Consider the following 12,436-nt stretch of genomic DNA (forward strand, 5'->3'; position numbering starts at 1 on the left):
GCTTAGATCTTGACCTGCAGGGCTGAGCTGGAAACAGCAAAGGACGGCCCATAGCCCGCGGTGCCTCTGCCAGCGTGTGGTCCTCCCGAACTCAGTTTTCGCTGGCAGAGGATTGCAGGAGGCTGTTTTCACTGGCAGAGAGCTCGGGCCGCCATAGGTGCGCCCGACACAAGTGACATCGAGCTTGTCACGCCCACCCTGGCCCTCCAAGGTCAAACACAATCCTGATGCAGCCCGCAATGAAATAGAGTTTGACACTACGGTTCGACATCAATCTCAGAAATAATTAAAAATAAAATAGGGTGAAGGGCCTACTTCAAACAAAGAATGAAAAAAAAAGAATAACAGAGTTGGAAGGGACCTTGGAGGTCTTCTAGTCCAACCCCCTGCTTAGGCAGGAAACCCTACACCACTTCAGACAAATGGTTATCCAACATCTTCTTAAAAACTTCCAGTGTTGGAGCATTCACAACTTCTGCAGGCAAGTCATTCCACTGATTAATTGTTCTAACTGTCAGGAAATTTCTCCTTAGTTCTAAGTTGCTTCTCTCCTTGGTTAGTTTCTACCTGTTGCTTCTTGTCCTGCCCTCAGGTGCTTTGGAGAATAACTTGACTCCTTCTTTGTGGCAACCCCTGAGATATAAGAAGACTGCTATCATGTCTCCACTAGTCCTTCTTTTCATTAAATGTGATTAAGGATTCTCCAGTGCAGTTAGTTCTCAACTTACCACAATTGAGCCAAATTTCCATTGCTAAGCGAGACAGGTGTGAAGTGACTGTTGCCCCTTTCTACCTTCCTTGCCCTGGATGTTAAGGGAATCCCTGCAGTTAAGTTAGCAGCATAGTTATTGAGTGAATCTGGCTTCCCCCGTTGACTTTGCTTGTCAAAAAGTCACAAAAGGTGATCACATGACCCTGAGTCTGCAACCATCATACATACATGCCGGTTGCCAAGCATTCACATTTTGATCATGTGACCACAGTGATGCTGCAATGTTCTTAAGTCACTTTTTTTCAGTGCTGTTGTAAGGTCAACCGGTCCCTAAATCAATGGTTGTTAAGTCGATTAATTGCATTTAGAAATTCAGCACTCTGCCATCGAATAAGACCTGCGACATCTCCCCAATGAGGATTGCTGCCAGGTTACCTACCCCCATCCTCTGTTTTCCCTTCCTTACATAAAGGAATAAAGTATAGTCAGTCCTCAGCTTATGACTAGTCCATTATAGTTACAACAGACCCAACTAAAAGCTGATCACAACCCGTTTCTGAAATTACAACAGCTGCAGTCACATTATTGCATTTGGGGCACATGGCAATCGGTTCAACCCAGTGTCATGGGTTTTTTTATCAGTTTCTAGAACTAATGCTTTGTTTCCAGCAAAAAAGAAAAAATCTTATTGGGGAAAATTGATTTGCTTAACCACCATAAAAAAATTCAAAAAATCCTATTCTTTCACAGAATGCCTTGACTTACCAACACAACTTTCAACCATAATTCCAATTTGATGGAATAAGTTGGGGAATACCTATACATTAATGCAAACCTCAGCTGTAGTGCCATAAATGCTATGTGGAAAATTCTGAGAGTTGAAGTCTACGGTTTGGACTTGAAAAGTATTTTTAAGAAGAGTCTAGACAGTCACTTTTCTGAAATGGTATAGGTTCTCCTGTTTCAGCAGGGGGCTGGAGTAGAAGACCTCCAAGGTCCCTTCCTGCTCCTTCTATTCTAAGTTTGAATTTGTCAAGGTTGAACAATTCTAACATGTTTGTATGATTCTGTGCAGACAGAGACTGATAAAAAAAAATTGTTTTACCTTTTCCTTTCTGTCTATTACCCCCTAGTGGTTTTTGAATTCAGAAAGCCAGCAGTTTAACATTTCAATCATAGACATTTTTCATAAAAGTTTTATTTTTACAATCATATCAAACAGCTCATCCAATGTACAGTTATATACAATTAGTCAGGCTTGCCCAGTCACCACCCCCCTTTTTAACACTCTTCCCTCTTCTACCTTCTTCTACTTCCAGACCTTCCTCTCCTTCTCTTATCTACATCCTCTCCTCCCTCCACCCTACACCTTCCTTCTCCCTCTTCTACCCCTCTTCCTTCCTCTTCTCCTCTTTCCTACCTCCTACTCTCTCCTCTTTTCTCCCTCCCCACCGTTCTAAAATGGTAACTGGGCAGACCCGACTCTACATTAATTATATTTATACATCTTCAATAATCCCTGTACATTAACCATCACTCCATCCTCTACCCTCAACCCACCAATTCCCTCCCCTTACCCCCACCCCGACTTCCCAGAACAAAATGCAGGGTATCAAAACTAACAATCGTAATCCAAAATAATTCCTAAATTATAATCTCTAGTCACTCCACACATAATCACACTCTCAATTCCCCTCTCCTTCAGAATCAATCATAGACATTTTATCGTTTTAGGGTTGTGCTAAGCAAATGCATCTTTTGCAATGTTTACACTGTAACTAGCAAAATAAAATTGGATATTTCCTACGTATAATTGGTTCATGCTTGCTTTCTCCAATAATATTTACTGCTTAATATACTCAGTCCTACAACCAAACTCATTACAGTATTTGTGGGGATTACTAACAAAAATGATAGTAAAGCAAGTTGTATTCAATACTGTCTTCCTCCAAGAACACGTTGTAGAAAAATGAAGCTGTATTCAAGTATCAATCAATGCTTAAGAAAATATGAATGCCCTATGTCTCTCACCCATTTATGGTAATGCATACCATGTTTCCCTGAAAATAAGACCCAACTGGAAAATAAGTCCTAGCATGATTATTCCAGGATGCTCGTAATATAGAATAGAATAGAATAGAATAGAATTTTTTATTGGCAAAGTGTGATTGGACACACAAGGAATTTGTCTTGGTGCCTATGCTCTCAGTGTAAGCCCTACCCTCAAAATAAGCCCATTAAGATTGTCAGCCACACACACACATTTAGTACAGTATTTTCTCAAAAATAAGACCTAACCGGAAAATATAAGCCCTAATGAGTCTTTTGGAACAAAAACTAATATAAGACCTGGTCTTATTTCCAGGGAAACACAGTAACTATATCAGATGAAGTTCTTAAATTTACAGGGGACCTCTCGAATCACACGATAGTGTGTAGTTGATGACTAAAGTATCAAAGAACCAATTACTATCTCAATCCATCTCAATCTTGTGAGATAGATTACTAATCTATGAGAAATGCAGCCAGATAAGCGAATTCTACTTTAAGGTTACATTAACGGAATCTTCAGAGTCTGAAAGTACAATCCCCCCTCCTCCAAAACACAACTTACAGTCCAAGACAATAGAGAGGGGAGGGGGGGGGTCCCTTCCAATCTGCTTGCCCATCCACCCATATACCTGCTGCAGGCTCAGCTAACGGGTAGGTTTTGATATATTTGTTTCTTCACTTTGGCATCTTTAAAAGGTGTGGCCTTCAACTCCCAGAATTCTCCAGGCTGCCTGTCCAAGTTGAGAAACAATAGTCTTGCGGTCAGGTTATATGGAGTCCTTGGTGTCCTCAGAGCTTGGTTGCATGCCTGTTGCAGATGTTTCATTACCCAACTAGGGTAGGTCATCAGTGCCTTCAAGGGTGGGGTTTGCTCCTCATTTATATACAGTAGCCTGCCCTGCCACAGTTGATGGGAGTGTGGTTTTCTTGATGGCATCTAGATTAGAATATTATTTTCTGGCAGATTGTTTGCTTTGTGTTAATTCAGGTTTATCTGACTATTGGTTGCTGGAGATCTGTTCGGATATTTTTGTTTCCTTAACCTTAATTTCCTTAGCACTTAAATTAATTTTATTTCTATCTATTAATGGACGATTTGTCTAATCCCAAGCTTCCAGGAATTCCCTGGTACCTGGCTTGGTCCAGGAGCTCATAATTTTCTAGTTGAAACTATGGTGACGTCTATCCATATGCTGTGAGATTGAGGAGTTCTCATCATCCCTTTTGACTGCTAGTTCATAGATGTGCTCTGCTAGTCTTCTGCCCATTTGTCCTATATAGTGGCTGTTATAGTCCTTACCCTGATCAGATTCTAGCCTAACTTGCTGAAATTGGTCCATGTTTCTATAGAAGTGACTACAATGAAAACAGATGTTTTTAAGACCGGTTGCTGCATCATTTCAGACAAATCACTTGCCCAGAGGATTCACATGGAATGATTAAAATCAGAATTATTTGCTCTGCTATGGAACGTTTCTAGGAAAAGTGTATTCTTTAGGTAGTAACCTTAAATGTAAATTTCATTCCCAAAACATTAATTTTCCATATAAGTTGTCTGAACTTTTTTTTCGGATTTCCCATTTAAAAACACTTTTTTAATAGCAGGTACTTTCTATAACTTCTCAAATTTATCTAAACCAGAGGATATTTTTGCCCTGATGGAAAGCATCCACATTTCTAATACAATTTTGCTTGTCTTGAATATTGGTTTAATAAGTAAGAAGTATAATTACTTAAAACCAACCACCTATTTTAAAAATCAGTTATGTCCGTGATTTTTTTTTTAAAAAAAATGGGACAATTCAGTAAAGACAGCATAGCAGGATGATTGTACTTCATTCATGCGCATCTTTATTCTATACTTGGAATAATTTTCCTAACCTTCCAATATGCACATTATTTCTCAATTTAAAATGCATTACTCAAAATGAAGAAAACACTTTCCAAGAGCTTCACTGCTCTTCCCTCACCTGAACTTTTCATTCAGATAGCTAAATTTCACAAATTTATCAAAAGCCATCTCATAGAGGGCACAGTTTTAAAGATAATGTGCACCCCATTCTTTTTGATTCTGTATGTTAATATTAGGTTAGGGTTCTGCAGGTTAATCTTTAATATACGATTCAGGAATACTATGGAGCTGGACAGCCTTAGAAGCCTTATAATACAAAAATTGAGACTACAAGGGCTTCCTTACATTAGGCGAAACCTCAGCAATTTATCATAGCAAACCTGTTCCTGCAGACACTTAAGACAAATTAACACTGCAGAGCTTTCTATGGTTTAAGATTATCTACAGTATAAAGATACATAACCTTTGACAGCAGTTTAAATGCTGGCTATCAGCCCATTCCCAAAGAGGCCGTTCTCAATTTGAATTAATAAGCATCTCACCAAAGATGAACGTTAAGCCTCGAGATTGATGTTCAGGCATGCATCACTTAAAATCAAAGTGGTCTGGGAACTTAAGCGTGGAATGCAAATTATGAACCATAGCATACAGTGTACAGTCTTGTCCAACTCATTCAGCAATAGGATATGGCACTGCTAAAATCTGTAATTAAAAAGTGGTTTTATGGTAATGTATTTTTTAAGACAAATATTCAAACTGTACCTTCTAATGTACATCTCTTCTATCTGGAAACATTAACCTGATTATACTTATTTCATCATTCAGATTACAAAAACCAAATTTCATGGCACCAAATTCCAAAATCTGAACGCTCCCATCTGCTGCAAGACTTAAACAAAATTGAGCCAGCAAACGCCCCAACAGAAGGTAGAGACTAACCTTTTCTCATTGTTTACTTCCCAAATTAAATTACCCAGGAATCTTGCTTCTGAACATTTAAGGATTCTCTAATGATGATTGCTAGTACCCCATACTGATTTACAAAAAGTGAGGATTTCTGGCTATTTATTACTTATTCATCACTTGGAGGGGAGGTTGTTTAATATTTCCTTCTAGTATTTTTTTCACACTCTACACAAACAAGAAACTTAGCCAAAAGATCCTGGTTTGTGCTTCTTTAAATATTCTCTTGTGCAAGAAAAGCCTGTTTTATCACTGCATTCTTCAATGAGCAGAATTAAAGTTGTAGCAATCAATATTAGGCAAGCTGGGTTGTCAGAAGTAAAGTTGCAGGGCTGTGTTACCTTTTAAGAAAACAATTCAACAAGTTCTTTACCCCTAAAATATACCAATAATGTCCATTCAAAGTCCAGAGTATTTAAGCAGCAGTCTCTTAGAAAATTCACTCCGATGTTTCCTTTGCATCTAAAGCTGTGATTAAAGTACCCTAGATTGAACAGGAGGCTCCCTCTGCAGTGTCAAAATAGGACTACGAAGGCAAACAGCCTTCGGGTTTTAGCTGCCCATGGTGGTTTCTGAAGTTTAACTCTGTAAATAAGCTATTCTGAAATAAGAATACTTCCATATCACACCGTTGATCCACCTACCAAGTTCTGTTGTGATGCAAACTACATTGAACCCCCAACCCCACCAAAAAAAATGTTCAATGATTTATGGTTCCAAATATGTAGCAAGTGGCAGCCCACAGACCCAATTTCAATAATACTCAAGTATTTGCTACTAACGCTTAAGGTATCAGATTGCGTAAGAGGACTCTTGTACGTTTAAAAGCTCCTATTCAAACACCCAAAAATATACAAAAGCATTCCACTAATAGTGACACTGAATTTTGTTTAGTGCTGAACTGTTCTTAGAATTCCTCCAACTATAACTAGATTGAAAAGGAGCTGCCCCAAATAAAAATACTGGGGAGGGGGAAGCTTATAACATGGATGCCATCTCGTATTAAAGATGCCATAACAAATGTTTCTAAGATTGCTAGAGGGTAAAATTAGTATTTCTCACCTGTTAAGTCAGTAAGCCAAATTTGTTTTAATGGGACCATGGAAACAGGACACCACCTATACCAGACTCCCTGGTCTAACTGCAACCCTACCTGCAGATTATTAAAAGCACCATCTGTTGTTTTCAGTTTTCCAGATAGCAAAAGCCAGGTTAACCTGACAGTACAACCGCAGAGAGAAGATTGTCATCTTTTCTCATGATCGCTCTCAAAGAACATCAAGTTCTCCAAGAAGGAAATAAATTTTGCAGGGCAGCCAGAAATGAGAACACAAAATCCCATTGTTTGGGGGGAAATAAAACAAGCCATTTACAAGAGGAACGTTTTCAGAGAGCGGCCCTTCTAGGCTGCAGAAGATGCCACAATGATTAACTTGAAGCAGAGGAGACTGGATTCGTGGAATACAGACAACCACAAAACAAGAGCTATTAACAGGGGAGCCAGTCAATACCATAGATTCTTTACTCGTCCTTGCTGAGAACAGGAGGTCTTTTTTCCCCTCCAACTTCCTGCCCTGAAGGGAAGACAGGCTTCCTTTTAGTATTAACAATCCATAACAAAAAAGACATTCACTCAAGTTGTGTAATTACAACACCTACATTTCTACACACCTACAGCGTTAGAACTTCCACTCCACAGAAATTAGAATTGTCTCAGACATATACGGCAGCCACTAGGAAGGAAGAATTCCTGTGGAGCAGCTTTTGATTCCTTCTGGGGATCAGCTGAATTTTAAGGACAACTGCTCATTTGGCCTTTGCTTCCAGATTCACACAACACCCTTTTCTATACACATTCCAGACTCGTTTTCCAAAAGAAACCTTTGCGTGCCCCCCAATTTTCCTTCCAAGTCTCCGATTTCCATACAGCCCTCCATGCATCAAATCCCACCTACATCCCAAAAAAAAAAAAATCCATCCTCTGAGTAAACCCACAATCTGCATCTCCTTCATAGGACTATCACTTGTAGCCAGAAGGGAACTTCTCAAAAGCTGAAGGCAAAGTCCCAAATGAGGAATCCTTGGTGCTCAAATCAAATCCCACCTTTGTCAATGCACAACATGTGTACAATGAGACTGAATGAGCCTCCCTTGGTGCAGCCCACGAAACACACAATACATCTCAATAACTCAAAATAAACTCAGAAGAAAATCCCTAAACCCAAATAAGTAATAACACATTCCCATATAAATTTACTCTGTGCACTTGCTTGTTTTTCTTGTGGACATTTCATTACCCAAACTAGGCATCACAATCAGTGCTAGTCAAAGCAAGCTCAAAGTCCCCTCATGTCAAACCCTGAGCTACAAATATTCTCCTTTTATTAATAAAGTCCAGAATGTCTTTCCTTATCATCCCTCCACCTGATTTAAAGGGCTCTAAGGAACCTCATGTGATCTTCTCCCCCCCACCCATTATAGTGCAGCCTCAAATGAGAGAATAACTCTGACCCTCTTCTATGAACCACTTTTCCTTAGAATCCATTCTCCTTTAGCAGCTGGAGGTTAGCAAAGGTCACCTTTCTGAGCCCAAAGTGGCCTTGGGGTGGAGTGAAAGGGGGGCTACAATCTTCAACCCTGCAAGGCAACTTTCCAACCTGAAAGCCTTTCTTTTCTCCTAACTCCAGCATTGGAAAACAAGCAGCCCTCCCCCCCAAAAAAAGGAGGCGGCTCGGTTTAACAGAGACCCCCCCCATTCTGTTTTTTCCACCTAAGCCGGTCAAGACAAAGCCGAGAGACAGGAGGACCCCAAATTCACTCTATACCATCACCCCTCTTGTTGGAAGAAAAAAAAATACGATTAAAAGAGGGGGGGGCAACGTTGAACAGCCCCGATCCGTCTCCAGCGATTTCACCCTTAGGGTCCCCATCTGCTGTCGGGTGGATTTTGGGAAGGGGGGGAGGTCGGCTAATCCCCTAAATTTTTCAGCAAGCACCATTTAGAAAAAAACTGCCACGCCAGCCATCCCGGAGGGATCTCCAGTTTTTTTAAGCCGATCGGGGCTTCAAAGGGCGAGAGACTTGAATGCAAGCGCCCGGACCGAGCAACCGGAGACGACGCGTGTTTTGCACCCCACCCCAGCCTGCGTTCACACGCGCTAAGAAGACCCGGGCAAGGCGTGCAACCCCAGTTAATATCACCTCCCTCCCTCCCCCCCCCCCATCTGCTTTCCGCTTCCTTGGCAAGAGCTGCCGTACAAGGCAATGCAAAGCGGCGCCTCCGCCCCGCAGGACCGGCCTCGGTTTGCGCCCCCCATCCAGCTCCCCCACCCCCTCCGGGCCGGGAAGAGCCACGCGGACCGCCTCCCTCTCCCCACCCCGCACCTTGGTTGACCAGTCGCAGCGCGTGGGTGAAGGAAGGATCCAGGGAGTCCTTCTCCGCCATCAGCTCGGGCAGGTACTTTTCCTCCATGGCCCGCCGCCCGCCTGCCCTGCTGGGGGGGACCACCGGACTACTCGCTTCGACACGCCGGGAAGGGAAGAAAGCCAAAGCAGGACGGTTGCCGGCTACGGAAGGTAAATCCTCCTTTGGGGCGAGAGCCGAGTTTGCGCCCTTTCCCGGACCAAAAACACAAGCGCTCGTTTGTCCCCCGAGGCCACGGATCCAAAGGAACAGCAGCAGCGCAGCAAAGCCACCGGCGATACCACGCTACCGCCCCCTCCGGCGGCAAACCGCGACTGAGCGTGCCAACGGCGGAACTCGCCTTAAATAGTCGGCTCTCCGGCCACGCCCACCCACCCCTCCTCGCGCGCCCGCGCCACGCCCCCCTCCCTCCCTCCCTTCCAACGCCCGGCGACGAAAAGCCGAGCCGTCCCCTTCCGCCCGCCTCCCTTTGTTTGCCATTGGGTACGGAAGAGCGTTGTGACGCCAGGAGGCATAGCACCCCCCCTCCCCCGCAACCTACCCACACCCAGTGAGATTGGCAGCTTTTCTCCCCGCCTTCCTATTAGCGAATGTTAAAAAGGGGGTGGGTGTCGCGGCCCCGCCCCGCTCGCCGGAGACCAGCGCGCCAAAAAAAAGCTAGCACGCGCCCCGAAGAAGCCGTTAGGGGGCGCGTGGCCGGCAGACGGGCGCGCGCTGAACGGTTTGGACGCCCTGAGGCGGATGGCGGCACCCGCGGGGCGTTCAAACACACCCGTCGGGAGCGCGCCTGGTTGATGATCCTACAAAACCCGTCAGACAATAATAATAATAATAAAGAAGATTACAGAACGATATCATATTTCTGTCCCTAAGGGCTTCTTGGTATATGAATGAGTTCTCCCAGACTGGGGCTGTAAGACTCCAAATGGCCGCTAGGGGGCAGCAATGCTAGGTTTTGTTTTCCTTTCTGCTGCCCCCTGGTGGATGCTTCAGGTTTTGTTTTGTTTTTTGTTTTTTTACATTTATATCCCGCCCTTCTCCGAAGACTCAGGGCGGCTTACATTGTGTAAGGCTTACATTGTGTAAGGTTTTGCATTCCACACAGCTTCCCCAATGATTTGAGCTGAATCCAGAGTTTTTCAATAACAATTCCTATAATTCCCAAGGTAGACTATTGTGGTTTAGGGCCATCTTTGGGAAGAAATGATTGAGGATCTGATATCTGAAAGTTTCTTCCAGCAATTGCAGAAGGAAGTGGAGAAGGACATTAAAGGGAGCAGATGGAAATAAAGATATACAAAAACAAGTTGTGTTACATTTTTTGAAAGCAAGCATGCATTTCCCCCCCCCCCTTTCTGTAAAGGAGAAGAAGTTGAAAGCTTTTCCCCCCCACAACTTATACCTGTGGTGTCCACGTTTTCTTGAAAAAAAATAAAAGAAAAAACTTTAAAAAGAGGCAAATCTGAAAGATTTGAATATTAGAATAGAATAGAATTTTTTATTGGCCAAGTGTGATTGGACACACAAGGAATTTGTCTTGGTGCATATGCTCTCAGTGTACATAAAAGAAAAGATACCGTCATCAAGGTACAACAATTACAACACTTAATGATAGTCATAGGGTACAAATTTAATACTTAATGATACAACACAATGATAGTCGTGGGCTACAAATAAGTATAAAAGAAATGTTCAACCAGATATTTAAACTGGATTTTATAAGCTGAGTAGTAACGGTTGGTCTACTTCTATTTGCAGGTTTTTGTATTTTGTGATTTTTTTTTCCAGGATGTGTTTTTTGTTTGTTTGATTTCTGCTTCCTCCAGGTGCAACCTCCACTTTCCAGATTCTTTCTCTTTCTCATCCACAATTGTTAAGTCTGGGGTGTTGTGTGGCAATTGTTTGCTTGAATTCTAAAATCCTAGCACATCTTAGCTTCTTCATTTTCCGACACTTTGTCTATTTTCTGATACTACCAGTTCTTTCAAGGGGTATTTCTTGCAGATATGCCAACGCACATTGTTGCTACTATTGTTGTTAGTAGTCGATCTTCTTGCAGCAACTAACTAGGTGGCTTACTGTTTCTTCAGTTTATTATTTACGTATTAGAATAGAATAGAATAGAATTTTTTATTGGCCAAGTGTGATTGGACACACAGGGAATTTGTCTTGGTGCATATGCTCTCAGTGTACATAAAGGAAAAGATACGTTCATCAAGATACAACATTTACAACACAATTGATGGTCAATATATCAATATAAATCATAAGGATTGCCAGCAACAAAGTTACAGTCATACAGTCATAAGTGGAAAGAGATTGGTGATGAGAACGATGAGAAGATTAATAGTAGTGCAGATTTAGTAAATAGTTTGACAGTGTTGAGGGAATTATTTGTTTAGCAGAGTGATGGCCTTCGGGGAAAAACTGTTCTTGTGTCTAGTTGTTCTGTTGTGCAGTGCTCTATAGCGTCGTTTTGAGGGTAGGAGTTGAAACAGTTTATGTCCTTATGGATATGAGGGATCTGTAAATATTTTCATGGCCCTCTTCTTGATTCATGCAGTATACAGGTTCTCAATGGAAAGCAGGTTGGTAGCAATTATTTTTTTCTGCAGTTCTAATTATCCTCTGAAGTCTGTGTCTTTCTTGTTGGGTTGCAGAACCCAAATTACTGTTCACTATTAATAATAAATACTATTTACTATTAATAAATTGATAGTTAATAGTAATCACTAATTACTATTGTTACATTGTTTATGTTTATAATTTTAATAAAGGAAAATTTGAGAGCAAAGCCAAGAAAATAAGTAATCAACTAATTCTAAAGGCCAGCATTCTATGATAAAAGCTGTATGGTCATTAGAGGTTAAAACCTAGTTGAATGTGTCATTTAGGAACAATATAGATACCCATTTTCTTGGCAGTTATCCTGAAACTGATTTGTGTCGCCTTCTTTCAGGGTATTTGTCAAGTTCCCAAACCATTCTGTAGCCCTAGATTGCTTAGTGGTCTCCCATCCAAGCACTAGTCACCTCTGTTTAAGGGGCCAAGATCAACTAAGATTCACTAGACTCTGCCAGATGCCTCCTCTCCATTGCATGAGATGTTTAGACAGTCCTGACTTGATAAACAAAGCTAAACCTCCATTTGTAATCAAGTTATATACTTTTGTTATTTTAATGCCATACTTTTTTCAAATGTTCAGTTCCTGAAGTCGCTAATCTACAAATTAAAACCTCCGTTCTGTGTCTGTGGGTATGGTAAGTTTAATTGAACTGGTCTGTAAACCGGTTAGTTAGATTGAACTAACTTTTTCTCACTTGAGCAATTGGGCTGAACTCCAAAGAGTTTTAGGGCAATGCAGCCACAAATTTATACATACAATGCTAAGATATAATTCCTTGTCTTAATATGTTGAGTAAACAAAGTCCTT

At 41.7% G+C, this 12,436-nt stretch overlaps 1 protein-coding gene across 1 annotated transcript in view; it reads right to left on the reverse strand.

Annotated features, from left to right (window-relative positions):
* Positions 1-9,303, reverse strand: part of KHDRBS3 (KH RNA binding domain containing, signal transduction associated 3) — a 146,382-nt gene extending 137,079 nt beyond the window's left edge. Inside the window, exon 1 of the mRNA XM_058175601.1 lies at positions 8,964-9,303. Within this exon, the coding sequence (XP_058031584.1) occupies positions 8,964-9,051 (88 nt within the window). The 5' untranslated portion in view covers positions 9,052-9,303. The remainder of the gene's footprint in view (positions 1-8,963) is intronic.
* Between the last annotated feature and the right edge of the window lie 3,133 nt (positions 9,304-12,436).

Source organism: Ahaetulla prasina, chromosome 3 (genome assembly GCF_028640845.1).
Source record: "Ahaetulla prasina isolate Xishuangbanna chromosome 3, ASM2864084v1, whole genome shotgun sequence".
In the NCBI taxonomy this organism is placed as follows: Eukaryota; Metazoa; Chordata; class Lepidosauria; order Squamata; family Colubridae; genus Ahaetulla; species Ahaetulla prasina.